The sequence below is a fragment of the Lissotriton vulgaris genome, chromosome 2_1, assembly GCF_964263255.1.
Source record: "Lissotriton vulgaris chromosome 2_1, aLisVul1.2, whole genome shotgun sequence".
NCBI lineage: Eukaryota > Metazoa > Chordata > Amphibia > Caudata > Salamandridae > Lissotriton > Lissotriton vulgaris.
Window position 1 is genome coordinate 1210556227 of NC_141687.1, and position 15139 is coordinate 1210571365.

The window sequence follows — 15139 nt, forward strand, 5'->3', positions numbered from 1 at the left end:
AGTGGTCAGGTTTGAACTTGTAAAGACACACTGTGTGTCTGCAAGGTATGGAAAACAGCATGGTATTGAGCTTTCTGCAGGCAATTTTTAGTTTAATATCAGATAAATCAACACTGAAAACCGGCCAAGTAGACAATAAAGCAGGCCCAGAAACAGCCAGAAATTGTTCCACCTACTGACAGCCGTGGTCCATGCAGGTAACAGCGGTGGGGCCAGGTAAGGGGTGATTTCCAGGGATGATGCAGAGGGAAGATTAAATAAATGATACATTTTCCCTTGGCATCGTCCCTCAAAATCCCCCCTTACCTGGCCCCACCGCCACACAGCTGTTACCTGCACGGACCGTGACTGAATACTGGCCTGTCGGGCCTTGCCTGATTTACCTATTGACCATTCACACCCTGTAGAAGCAGAGTGACCTCAGAGCACAGCAAAGGGTTTAAACCCCCATGGCACAAGGCTTCGTCCACACATATCGGTCTTGTTCTGGCCAGCTCACATGCCAGGATGTTGATAAAACACTGTACCAGCACAAAAATGCAATGAAGAAGCAAGATGATAAAATGAATGATGGTCTCTTGATTACATTAAGGCAATATCTGCTTCTATTGCTATCTTGGCTGGATGGGGTGTAAATATAGTCTCAATCAGTAGCAGAGTGGGGATGCAGAGCCTCAGGAGGGGGTTGCAGGCTTGTTTCTAGCCGAGAATGAATAGGCAGCACTCAGCGTAGAGTTCTGGAAACACCACTAGAAGCAAGAAATACACAGGTATCCCTTCAAGAGGTGTTCAACAAGCTAGAGCTTTGCTTCAGTCTATATATATATGTATATACATACAGGTATTTATAAATCGCAGGGGTACTGGAGAGCAGCAGAGCACTGTACACTATGGTAGACAATACAAGATTGTGTATATTAAGTACTGGAGCTAAGCAGAGCACTGTACATTTTGGGAGACAATTGTAATTGTAAGCAGAATTTGTACAGCGCACTGTAACCCAACAGGCATCCTGGCGCTAAAAGAGGGAAGCTGTAATGAACCACTGGGATCCGAACAGCTAAAAGTTAGATTGTAGGAAAGAGCCAAGTTTGTATTTGTTTCCGAAATGGTAAGAGATCATTCATCTGTCGCAGCTCTGGGGGCAGCTTATTCCAGAGTCTTGCAGCCGCAACACTGAAAGCCTTACCCCACCAGCTTGGTTCTTCTGGTCTGGGGAATATTCACCAAGAAGGCTGAAGAGGATTGAAGTCAGCAGGGAGGAGCACACCAACAGAATTTACTCTGTAGTGGTATAGGGCCCAATCCATGAAGCCCCTTGAACAGGACACAGAGCGATTTAAAGTGAATTCTCTGCACTATAGGGAGCCAGTACAGCTCCACAAGGGCCTGGGAAGAAGAGGAGTGTTGAGGACGCGACAGAGCCAACTTAGCTGCCATGTTTTAAATTCTCTGTAGTCTGCCAGTTAAGAACTTAGGGGATTCCAGCAAAAGGGAGTTACAATAGTCTAATCTACTCAGAATCACGCTCCTGACTACCAGAGGGCATCTTTGAGCCGGGAGCAAAGGAAGAATCTTCCTCATAGCCCTGATGAGGGAGAAGCAATTCCCCAAGGTTTTATTAACGTGTGTCTCTAGGGTCAACTTTTCATTAGATAGGACCCCAAAGTGCAAACTGACTTAGATGGTAGCAGTGGGGGGGGGGGGGTCCCCTTGAATAGGCCAAAAGTCAGCTGAGAGCTGAGGTGACACTCTCCCACTCTTAATACATAGGATTTCAGTTTTATCTGCATTAAATTGCAGAGAATTATCTCTTAACCACTGAGCCACGTTCCACATACAGTTGTGAAAATTCTCCAAGGAGGTTGACTGTTCACCTTCCAGTGAAAGAATCAGCTGAGTATCATCAGCATAGTTAACTACCCCTAAGCCGAAGGATCTAATAATATCCATCAAAGAGAATAGGCTTATCGCAGATCCCTGCGGCACACCATGATAGACCTTAGTAAACTCTGACTGAAAAGGGTGGAGAGCCACGGCCTGACGTCTGTCAGATAGGTAGGCGTGGAACCATTTCAGTGCCTGACCAAATACCCCAACACCTTCCAGCCGTTTCAGGAGGACCGAATGGTTGACCGTGTCGAAAAGCGGCAGACAGATCTAATAGGATCAAGATGGCATGTTGACCCTTGTCTGCACGCAGGCAAAGATCGTCCAACAAGGTCAACAGTGCAGTCTCTGTACCATGTCCGGGGCGAAAACCATACGGACTTCATCCAGTAGATCATTACCCTACAGAAACTGGGAGAGTGCCCTACTCACAAGGCGCTCTATAATCTTCACTGGGTATGGAAGAAGTGAAATAGGCCTGTAGTTTTTAAGACAGACTGGGTCCAATGAGGGCTTTTTCAATAAGGGAGAGACAATTGCTTGCTTCCAGCAAGAGGTAACTACCCCACTGTGCAAAGATTGATAGCACAACTGTCTGAGTGGGGGGAACAGTTCAGCACCAAGCGCTTTCCAGACCCTGAGTCGGATAGGGTCTAAAGGTGAGCCAGAAGACACACTCAGCGGAATTTGTTCAAACACCCCAGTGAAAGGAATGTCAAAATGGTCCAAACAAGGCAGCTGAGCCGAGGTCTCAGTCATCGCTCTCATGCTCTCCTGCCTGACCAGTGGAGGGTCAATGGTCCTATCAGCCATACTATTCACTTCAAATCCCTTGATGATACTATTAATCTTGTTATCGAAGAAGGCAACCAGACTATCACACAGTTCCTGCATGGGGGGAATCTTGTTATTTGTACAGGACGGATTTGCTATATCATTAAATACTTTAAAAACGCTTTTGGAACTGTTGGAGGCCTTCAGGATTACATCAGCAAAGTACTCGGCTTTAGTGGAGACAATACTCTTCTTATAGTTTCTGATCTTCTCTTTCTAGATAGACTTATCTACAATAGAGTACCCTCTCCTCCATCTCCACTCTGCCTGTCTACATGCAAGTTTAAAAAATTTCAAAGCAGTGTTGTACCAGGGCGCAGAAGGTTTACCGTCTCTTCTCATCATTTTTTGAGGAGCAATCTGGTCGAGATGATCCTTAATGTATGAGCAAAAGGCGGCATAGTTGTCCTCCACATGTTTTCCTGGCTCAAACAAGCCTTCAAAATGGAATACAGGGGCAGTACTAACCTTCCTCAACAGACCTTCCCAGTCCCTGCTGAGAAAGGGACTTATCTCCTTCCTACCAGAATCATTCCGTTTAATACCCATCACATCAAATTTAATCAAATAATGATCAGACCAGCCTACCAGAGATACCTCCACCACTTTAAATACATTTTCCTTGGCAAATATCAAATCCAAGGTGTGTCCCCCCATATGAGTAGGCTCTGCCGCCCATTTACTAAGGGATAAATCCAGGCATGACTGTAAAATGTTGTTATACCCTGGGCCCATGCTCCCATTAGGCCATAGGTTGAATTCCCCAAATAAAAGGAGTCAGGCATGTGAAAGAGCCATGTTACTAAACACGTCAATCAATTTTTGTTATTGAAGCAGGCTGGCCACTCCCGGTGGCCTGTAACAGATAATACCTGCCAACACCTGGTGCCCAGCGTCATTTAAAGCATAGCATAATAGTTCAGCCCCATCAACCAGGTCAATGTCTGTAGGTAAAAAATTCCAGACCTCCTTATAGAAAATTCCAATCCCTCCTCCTCTCCCATTGGGGTGGGGCTTGTGAAAAGCTTTATAGCCCTGAGGGCAGGCTAGTCCCAATTCTAAATCAGAATCCGGGTGGGTCCAGGTCTCTGTCACCACTAAAACATCCAGATCATGGACTTCTATCAACATCAATGTTTCCAGGTGATGTTTGCAAAGGGACCCAATGTTGAGCAAGCCACAGCTCAAGGAATCCCTAAAGATCGATTTGGCTGCGGTCTCCATCCCTGTGAGGGCGACAAGTTGGACACCCCCCTCAGCCTCTTTCTGCTTGTCCATTACCAGAGAAGAGACGCTAGATTGTCCAAGAATGTCAGAATTTCCACCAAAGGCAGCATAGTGGCTGGCGCTATGTGGGAACGGTGCGGGGACGGGCACAGACGGGTTTGCGTCGGCACGCCGCGCGGTGAGCATATTTATGTCAATCTGCAGTCACAAGACTGGAGAGTAACTGTCTAACATGGCTGGCCCAGTTGTGCCACCAGAAGTGAGGGAAACAGAAGGGCTCTACCGCGGCACCACTCCCTCCACGCAAACAGCACAAGCTGCGGTGGACCGGGGAGGCAGGCGGCAAGGTAGGAAATCGGTCTCCGAGTTTTACAATAAACAGATGCACAGCATGTACAACATATAGAATTTAAAAGAGGTACGACGCAAAGTGAAATGATTTTTTAAAGCTAAAAAAATAAAATCAAGAAATAGCAAGATCCGCATAAGCGCGTGTCAGTCTGCAAACACAGTGTCAGTACCATTTACTTATCCACTGCGCGTCGGCGCGGTGAGCATATTTATGTCAATCTGCAGTCATAAGACTGGAGCATGACTGTCTAAGATGACTGCCCCAGTTGTGCCACCGGAAGTGAGGGAAACAGAAGGGCTCTACCGCAGCACCACTCCCTCCACGCAAACAGCACAAGCTGCGGTGGACTGGGGAGGCAGACGGCAAGGTAGGAAATCGGTCTCCGAGTTTTACAATAAACAGATGTACAGCATGTACAACATATAGAATTTAAAAGGGGTACAACGCAAAGTGAAATGATTTTTTAAAGCTAAAACGATTAAATCAGGAAATGGCAAGATCCGCATAAGCGCTTGTCAGCCTGCAAACACAGTGTCAGTACCGTTTACCTATATTAAGTTGGAATTTACATCTTTAACTTCACAATTCAATTACATTTTCAATTTCACTTTACATGTTTACATTTGTTTAGGCAAAGGAAGATTCTGATTTGCCTAGAATCACATGATGGTCAGTCAAGGGCAGAGACGCAGATTTGAATCCAAGTACCAACATTGGCAATGTAGCACTAGGCCAAATCTACTCCTCAACTTCTGGAAGCTGGATCAAGAGAGATTGCCAACCAAAGCCAGCACACTCTCAGTTTATTAGGTAGAACATAACCAGGCTTCCTGATAGCCATCAAAACGAACAACTACAGAAGAAGAAGAAGTTGGCATGGTGTTTTCCTATAAAGGGAGCATCAATCATCCACCTTAGAGCCACATTATTATACAAATAAATTTTTGTGCATAGCTACATGTAATCCTAACAACAGTGTAGGAAAGTGCCTATTTTGACATGGTTAGCCCCCCTTTTTTCCTGGTGTACGGTGTGATTTCGAATTGAAAGTGCCCTGGGTCCCTGCCAACCAGGTTCCCAGTGCCAGATCTATTTCCTAAAACTGTAGCAATATTGGCACAACTTCAACAACTGCTGTAAGTCCCTAGTAAATGGATTCCTGTTACCTAGAGCTTTGAGACTGAAGAGAGTCTACTGGGGCTGCAGCACATATTGTGCCACCTCAGAGACCCCTAACCAAGACTATGCAAACTGCCATTGCAGGATGTGTGTTTTGGTGCAGAGAACACCAAAGAGTCAACATGTCACACAGCCCTGCGTGCCACACCCCTATGCACTGCCTGAGGTATAGGTAAGTAACCCCTACTGCAGGCCTTACATCCCTACAGTAGGGTGCATGCACTATATCCCATGTGTAGACATATCTGCATGAGCAGACATGATCCTATATTATCTAAAACCGTTCTTTGATATTGTAAGTGAACGGGGAAGCCATAGAGAGTGCGTGGGTTGGATGTTTGTCAATATGAGTTTCCAAGCTCCTGGACGTCTCCACTTTACCCTAAAATGTTTGGTACCAAACATCTCAACTTAATAAATCCTCATTGATGCCAGTGTTGGATTTATTCATAAATGCACAGCGGAGACCCTTTGGTGGGCCCCCTGAAATCTTACCAAGCACTGGTGAGGTCTCAGACTAGTTTTAGCCAGCCTGCCACCACCAGGCATGTTTTTCACCTCATGGGGTGAGACCCAGCACTCTCAGAGGACTCAACAATTGTGGTTTGCTGTCTCGTCCTGCAACTGTGAGGCCTACAAGAACTCCAGAGCACCTCCAGCCTTCGACAAATTGCTGAAGAACTCCCTTGGAGCGGAGGTCCAAGGGAGTCTTGCAGTCCGCAGGCACCAAACCCACAAAATCCGTTTTCCCGACTTGCTTCACCCCGGCAACTCAGATGCAGCACTTGAACCAAAAGCGGTACACAAGCCCTGGAGCATCAAATCAGTCTCCCCTCAAAGTGTGGAGACACCAGGATCTACCAGAGCTGTAAATGCCCAGGGTACTGCTCCCTCTGCAGCATTCATCGAAACTAAGAGTTCAATCTGGACTCCAACTGCCCAGTTAGCAAGCACCCATCGAGGGACATCAAGACCCCTGAGACAGTTTCATGAGTGGCCCAGCTATCTCCAACCTCCTGACCGCAAGGACAACTTGATGCCTGTCGCCTGGCTGACCTTCCGGGTCTGCACCCAGCCCACCCGCCCTTGGTATCAAAAGCCAGATGTGCTCTTGTGGTCCTTGAGATACTTTGACCTGCTTTCTCGAGTGGGATCCACCGGACTTACCTTTATCTCCCCTTGTGCAGTGTGTTTTCAAGAGGCCCCCTTTTTCATAGCACACCAGCTACCAACGACCTCAGCACCCTGCTCCCGGCCAAATCTGGGATGCTCCAGAGAATCAGCTGGTAGAACATTGGGCCTGACTTTGCTTCTTAGCTACATCCAGAAGCTGAACCTTGAGATCTAACTGCATGCTTTTATATGCATTTTCCTATTTTCTCCCTTTGACTTCAATGGTGCATAATTGCACACAAAAGTGATTTATTTTGCGACCTTAAATAATTCATATCTTGAAAACTACTCACTGAAGAACAAAGTTTTTGATCTGAAACATTATATAAAAATCAGTGCTATGTTTTAAATTGACTTCAGATTTATTCTTGAGTTTGTGTATAATCTATTGCCTGTCTGAATACAACAAATTCTAAACACTATCTTCTGATAAGCCTAACTGCTCACCCACACTACTACCAATAGAGCGTTAGCATTATCTAATTTTGCCTCTAAATACTAATCTGGGTCTCAATGGACTCTCTGCGCGGCGTACTTTGTTTTAGTGCACTACATGGAGAGCCAGCTTCCTACAAACAGTTACACTGAAAATGTTCTTGTGGTATTTAGCATGCTCAAATGTTTTGAGCACTGTTATCATTTTTACAAAGTTTATGCTTACAAACTGTTAACAAATATCCCAAAAACTCAAACCAAATCCCAAAAGATGACTCATTCTGTCCCATGGCCCTGGACTTGAGTCATGTGTGGAGGACAGTAGACCTCTCCTCTAGATGCAGCTTTGTACTGCAAACATTATCTTGAATAACTACCATCCAGGTCTTCTGCAAATGTGAGGTACTCTTTAGACTGCAAGGTGGGAGGATCAATAGAGTATCTGCAAACCAAGTGTGTCTGAGAAGCACTAAATCTGAATTTTCAGAGGTCGTAGGAATTAGGGTCCCTATAAACAATGTCAAAAACAAAATTGTTAGGGAACCTTGGGAGAAAAACAAAGTTTGTCCGGAGTGGCTCAGCTGCTGTGTGGTTCCTGGACTTTTATACTTGTCAGCCTTGGGAAATTTTCTGAAAGAAATGCAAAATGTACTCATGTCATACTGTATTTTAGTGCTGCCGAGATTTCCTCATACAATTAGAAGGCAGAAAGGCAAAAACACACTTACAGATGTACATTTTTCTCATCAATATTTTTTGGGGGCAAAATTGTTGGAATTCTAAAGGCCAGCAGTGTGAGTTTCCCTAATCACTTACAACAAATTGTGTCGAAATAGTCGTATTACTGTTTGTGTAATACACCAATTTGGCAGCAAGAGTGTGGTGGCATTGTGGTGTTTGTGTTGCGTACTTTTTGTTGCCAAATTACAGTTTTACCGAAATGTTTCATCATTCATCCTGTCTCAGATTGTTTGTAGGTCATCTGGCCTGGCAACGCTGACCTTATTGAACGTCTGTTGCCTCTCATGCAGTCCTTTTCATAAGTTCTGTATTTTTCGTTTCTAGTGCCACCTCAAATTGTGGAAATTTCATCAAACGTCGTTGTAAATGAAGGCAGCAACATCAGCTTAACCTGTGTAGCGACGGGGAGACCTGAACCTACTGTCAACTGGAGACAGGTGTCACGTAATGGTAAGAAAAGCTGGGACAAAATGTGATTTAATGTGTCATCTTTAATGTGTTTATAATCCATGGATGTTAAAGTTCTACAATGAAGGCAAGTTTTCAGTGTTCTATAATTTAGTGAAGTCATCTATAAATATGGCATGAGCTAATAGGGGTTGGACAGTCAAGAAAAGTCATATTTATTTTTTGCCTGACGTGAGCATCATCAGGGATCGATTCGGATACATACGTTGTTCTTTAAAAGCAAGTTTTCTGAAAACACCGCACTGATGCAAATTTAAATTATACAAACCCCGAGTAAAAATAAAGACCAATTAATGTTCTTTTATTTGATGTTTGCATAGAATGCGTTTTGTTTCTTTTGGTCATTCTCGAGGAATCTCAGTAAGTTCAACCCTCTTCTCCTGAGCATGGGTGGTCAGCTAATCTAGTCCTTGAGGTTCCTGAGGTGTAACACAACACCTGTCTCCCACATTCAGACACATTACTGTGCATGTCGAAAATCAACACCACCACAAGTTCTGGTCCGTCCTGGGAATTCAAAGCAGCCCTGGAACAAAAAATTCAGATCAGCCCCTGTGCGTGCGTAGCGAGCAAGCGGCGCGAGCATGCCAGACCACTGATAGCGGAGTAAGGGTGGGTTCTCCCCTGCAAGAACATTTTGGGAAAATAAAGACAAAAATTGTGCATTTTTCAACACATTTTATATCACATATTTCATTGTATTAACTTTCAAAACATAGTAAATGAAGACCTTAAACAGCATTAGGATGCCAGTCATATGTACCTACAAGCATTCTTACAGAGAACACCAAAAATAGACAAGAGAGTATTGTATTGTAATTGCATTTATGTATCTCTTACTACCCCTGACGAGGCTTCAAAGCGCTTTTTGGGCGAGTAGCCCGCTACTCCGGGACCCATAGAGGATTAGTGTTGAATTAGTATAGTGAAACATGCAAGTCAATTTTAAGTGGTGGATAGGTTAGTCAGTTATTTGGATTCGGAAGGATAGGAGAAGGATAGAAGGGTTAATAAAAAGGTTTGTATTTATATAGCACTTGCTATCCCTGATGGGGTGTTGAAGCACTCTACTCCGGAAACCCATAAATGATTAGTGCTGAATTAGTATGGTGAAATATGAAAGTAATTTGAGTGGTGGTACTGAATCAGAGCACACAAAGTATAAGTCAGACCAGCCCCCGTATGGTGCGTAGAGAGCACAGAGAGTGAGCGAGCCTGAGAACTACTAGGGGGGCTTTTGAGGAATATCCCTCCAAGAATCTTTTTTTGAGAAAGGCTAAAACTGTGCATTTTACAACACCTTTTTCATCCCATATTTAATTGTACTAATTTTGAAAGCACAGTGGGCAGACAGACTCTCCTGGCTGACACCATGTCCTTAGAGGCAGTCCACTATGCCCTTTTCACACCTGTGTTACAGGAAGATTACCGGAGCTGGACTGGTCTCTGCCCAGTGCAGGGGATCCCTTGTTATTACACACGGCCGGCCTCCAGGCCCTTTGATGTCCACAAGGACAGGCCCAGGTCATTTGAATATTACTGCTTGCCTGATGCTTTGCCCTGACCCATCCTGGTCCCCTGGCAATGTGGCAGTCTTCCCGGCTCCAGCCTTCAAAAGCGATAGGACTGGTTTACTCAACAGTTGTTGTAGGAGGCAGTAATATTGCTTGCTCACTGCTTATGGACCAGCAATATTCGAGCAGCACTAGGAGCGTGGGCCACAGCGCCTACAAGATGCCACAAGAGGGGAGGATGGAGGGAGGGGATTTAAGGAGACGACAGCGAGGGCAGGCAGCACAGGGGCATGGCAAACCAACACCAACAGGGCTGTCAAATTAATAGCACTTTCGCACTACTAGATTGAATGATGGCCATGTGTGAGGAGGGCTGGTGTGAATATTAAAAAAAAAATGCAACAGAGGCTTCAGCACATGTGAAGCGTGCGTGCGCTGCGATAGTTTGCTGTCGCAGGCCAGGAGAGAGAGAAGGATAGGCTAGCAGCATGGACTTGGTGCAAACTGTTACAGTGGCCTTCTGACTTTGTTACTGGGGCCAGGTTGGCTAACACATCTCCCGTCAAGCAACAAAGCCAGCCCCTTGTGACAAAACCCGCCCCCACCCTTACAACCTTCCTGGGTGAGGGCCTAGTGCCCGGTATCACCAGTCCAGCCCTGCACAAGATAGGACCTGAGCTCCAGACAGCATAGCTCACAATCGGTGGATTCCTCTTGTGTTTTTCAGTGTTCTTTGAGCAGGGCAGAGTAAAACTCATTTTATCTATATCTCACTCTGTTATTGAGGTAGCACAGATGCTGTAAACAGCTGGATTTGGTAAAATCAAGCACACAGAACTGTTCTGCACCCACATGCAATCACACAAAATACTAGTGATCTGGCCCCTGAGAAAGGAGAGGACAAGGATTTTCTATTTATTGAATATGTTTTCCATAATAGTCCTAGATAGTTCAAGTAACAGCACTTTGAACCAGGATAAGAATGCCAAGCCTCATATTCCAAAATGTTTGAAGACGCCATGGCCGTATATCCAATTGCATTAATCACTACAAGACCTAATCCCCCATTTCAGTGGTGCTTAGACTTATATTTGTTGCTTTTTGTCAGTTCTCATATTAACGAAGTGCAAAACTGTATATGTTTTCCGGCAATTAAGGAAACATTTTGTAAAATTATGTAACATTAACGTTAATCACCTAGATTGCACTTTGGGATGTCTTTTTTTTAGTTCAATATATTTTGTATTGACGTGTTCACAATCTGATATACAGAAATACACATACATAAAGAATGATATTATTGTGAGGAAGCTAGGTGACGACCAACCACACCCTGCTAGTAGTGTTTTAGGGTTTAGGGTAGTGTTGTGGGGTTAGTGTAGTGTTGGGTTTTAGGGTTTAGGGTAGTGTTGTGGGGTTAGTACAGTGTAGGGTTTTAGGGTTTAGGGTAGTGTTGTGGGGTTAGTGTAGTGTAGGGTTGTAGGGTTTAGGGTAGTGTTGTGGGGTTAGTGTAGGGTTTTAGGGTTTAGGGTAGTGTTGTTGGGTTTGTATAGTGTAGGGTAGTGTCGGGGTTTGTGCAGGGTAGTGTTTGGGGTTAGGGACAGGACTGGGGCTAGGGGCAGGGTGGTGCTGGGGGTAGTGTTGTAGTGGTTTTAGGGTAGTGTTGTAGTGTTAGTGTAGTGTAGTTTACTGTTTTAGTGTTTAGTGTAGTGTCGGGGGGGTTGTGATGGGTAGTGAATGAGTGTAGGGAGCGGAGTAGGGGAATGTGTATGTTAGTGTAGGGGGTAGTGATTTAGGGTTTAGGGTAGTGTAGTAGTGTTTCAGTAGTGTAGGGTAGGGTAGTGTAGTGTTTTAGATGTGTAGGGTAGTGTATTTTCTATGACATGTTATTCCGCACACTATTTTTATTACTAGGCAAGTTTTTACTTAGCATACATTAACACTTTCAAAGTAATGGTATGCAAAGTAAAACCTTGAGCAGTAATGGTTATTGCTAAGTAATAACCATGTAGTAATGGCATGCGAAGTAATGACATGCAAAATAACATGTCATATTTGTGGGGAGCAGTGACACCCTCACAAACCCCCAGGAACCAATACTGCTGACACCGGCTGCTGCACACTGCCCAGATGCAGCGATCATGAGGAGCAGTGCAGTGATTGGGAGAGCTGCTATCTTGCCCCAGTAATTCCATAACAACCCAACCCGCCTTGGTTCTGAAGGGTGACCTTACATAGAGGTGCTTCCCCGAGCCCTAGCATTGCATGTCTGAAGCGAGGCTCTTGAATCCGGCCCTGCACCGTTTCTCACCTGACAAAGCAGCAGGGACTCGGCCCCATCAGCTCTGCATCAACAAAGCCATTGGTTCGTCAGAGGGGCCTCCTCTGCTTCTGGCACCAGACTCTCCTAATGAGGGTAGCATAGCTACCACCAGCGCACTGTGAGTAGGCCCCTCAGCCCCCGCTTTATCTACCACAAAGGCAGCTACACCTGGGGATATATACATTTTAGAGCATATATGCTCTTTGTTTGAGATAGAGTAAAAACATTTCATACACGCTTCCTAATGGCTTCTTTGATTTTTGTGAAGAAATAAAACTCCCAAGCTTGTATCGTAAATTTATCAGTGATCACGACCAAGGAGAAAGGTAATTTCTAGGGACCTAGGTCTTTAATTAGTCGGATCCCAGAATTTGCCCAGCATTTCCAGATGTCAGGCTTAGAGTCAATTTTGATACGCTGATTAAACCAGATAGATGTCATCTCTGATTTTCCCAAATTATTTTTAGAACATTTATTAAGTGAATTTAGAGCAATCGCAGTATCTTTTCAGATATGATAATAGTAAGGAACTTTATTAAATCTTTGCATGAGTAAATTGATGTGATTTAGTGGATTGACTAGATCCATCCAGGTAAAGTAAATTCCTCTAATGATGGAGTTGGTACATAAAGTGTGAAGCAGTGGATATATAGACAGGAGAAATAAAAATGGGGATAAGGTACAAGTACATCACTGTCTGATTTTGTGGTAAAGCAAGAATGACTGTAATATTTGACCTTCTATTTTGATAAGAGCTGTGGGCTTACGCTTGAGGGACATGCTATGCCTGTTAAGCGATGACCTAGGTTTAATGTATCTAGAAGAGTTTCGAGAAACATCCAAGAGACCTTATTAAAGAGCTTCTTAGCATCCAGGTGGATCAGGCTCAGGGAGCTAACTGATTTTGCCCTCACAGTGATGTGAGTGAATAATCGTATATTGTCTGTTCGTAGTCTTCCCTTTACAAAACTCGTTTGAGTAGGGTGTATAAGAGAGGGGTTTGATTTCAGTAATTGAAGCACTAGTAGTTTGACAAGTATTTCATAATCGGTGTTTAATAACAAAATTGCTTTGTAATTTTTGTGTTCAAGCAGTATGCGGTGGATGCACTGCCAACAGTCCGCACAGCTGCCTCAAAGTGTGTGAATAATGTTTTGGCTTGGGGCAGTAGTGCATCTTGATAGGTTTTGTAGAAGGTTGCGGGAATACATCTGGGTTTAGGATTATACTACATTTAAGGGATTTGATAGCATTTAAGATTTCCTTCTCTTCAATTTCTTTATTGTGAGCTTTGTTCGTGAAGTTATCAGGTCAAGGAGATTTAGATTATCAGGTTTTGATTTGAACAGATACTCATTCCTATTCCTTGTAGGGATATACAATTCTACATGAAATTAATCCAAATAGCATCAGACTTTTACAAGCTGGAGCCTTTTTATCTTGATTGCTGGTAAAGAAGAACTTGTGACCCCATGTTTTAGATGTAGGGCAAGATGTTTCCCAGCTTCATAACATGCCAACAGATTCATGGCTCAAAGTTTATTTGATCATACATGTCCCCATTCACCAAGTATTTTATTGGATTCATATTTCAGCAGTTTTATTTCGAGGATGTTATTCTGGACAAGGGAGTTGAATCTTTTTAATTCAAGCTGCCTTATAAGCGACTCCAGATTCTCAAGTCTATTGTTTCGATCTATATTCTTCACAGCCATGATAGACATAATTATCACCTAACAGTGAACTTCATCACTACCAATATCATTTCTGAGAAAAGGTTATAGGTAACTTTATCTTTAAAGAAGATAGGCAGAGCCATATTTATATATATAGTCCTTTTCAACCAGGTCATCAAGGACACTCTCGTTCATTCTATATATATTATTTTTGGGGAATGTTTTCCCAACTTGATATTGAGAGAAATGCAAGCATGGTTAGAGATGGCAATTGGTTTAATTGTAGAGTGAGATGATAATGGAACAAGGTTACCACTAGTGAGTATGTAATCTATTCTTGTTAATGAACTGCGAGGATGTGAGCAGAAATTTAATTCACTGCTGCTTGTATTGTGTAAGTGGCAGTCAGTACTATATTTGTATAACTTGTCCAGCCAGACAGAGTTCAGATATTTAATATTTTAAATTCAAATAGGAACAATACAGACAAAACAATTTGTAAGTGGGACACACGCCTCCATCCAACTAAACCAAAAGGGACAAACAATGAAGAACACAAAAGGCTCAGGCAAAGCTGTAGGTTTGTTAATTACACAACTTTCAATGTAAAACACATATTGCAAGAGAACACCTTTACACATTAAATGACAATTTAGAGCACTGTATAAGGTGTATTTGGTGTTGACGGCATTTCAATCCATATATACAATAAATGGATCATCTTTAGGACATTTAGAATAAGCATGCCTGTGTGCAATTGCCTTTAATAACGGAGGTACAATTAGGAGAAGGAAAAGAGAGCACCGGTTCAGGTACAAACATAAGAATACAATACGGATTAGTCTGTTTCATGTTTCAAGCTTTGGGTGCACCTCATAAAAAGAGTACAATTACACATTAGCCTTAATGACAAGGTCTGAAGGAGGCCATGCAAGTAGAGATAAAAACATGGAAGGAAGGAAAATGCATAGCCATTCTGTGCTTGGCCGCTTGAAGGTGCCTAAGAAATATTAAAAGTCGAGCGATTCCACTGTGAACTGGGAAGAGTGAACGTGTGTGCCTTACGTAAGTTAAGCAATGAATAAACACTTATAGGGAGACACATACATATTGCAAATCCCAGTTGTAGCGAGACAGAGGAGAGCAAGAATGCAGGTGCTAGAAGCCAAATGGCATATTTATGTGGATTGGGTGTAAGGCAGAGCATCTTGCTGAGCTTCCCTGTATACAGTTTAAAGGTAGGAATGTGGCCGATCTATGGCATACAGCACATTCCTACCCTTTCCCCTTAGCGATCTTGCCGGGCCCATGAATAATAAAGGAATAT

The 15139-nt window shown here is 43.6% G+C and overlaps 1 protein-coding gene across 3 annotated transcripts in view; it reads left to right on the forward strand.

Moving 5' to 3' along the window:
• LOC147732397 (neurotrimin-like) overlaps window positions 1-15139 on the forward strand; it is a 1175542-nt gene that overhangs the window by 784269 nt on the left and 376134 nt on the right. For all 3 annotated transcript variants that reach the window (XM_086956932.1, XM_086956930.1, XM_086956931.1), the window contains one exon: window positions 8156-8281. In XM_086956932.1, the coding sequence (XP_086813058.1) occupies window positions 8156-8281 (126 nt within the window). The remainder of the gene's footprint in view (window positions 1-8155; window positions 8282-15139) is intronic.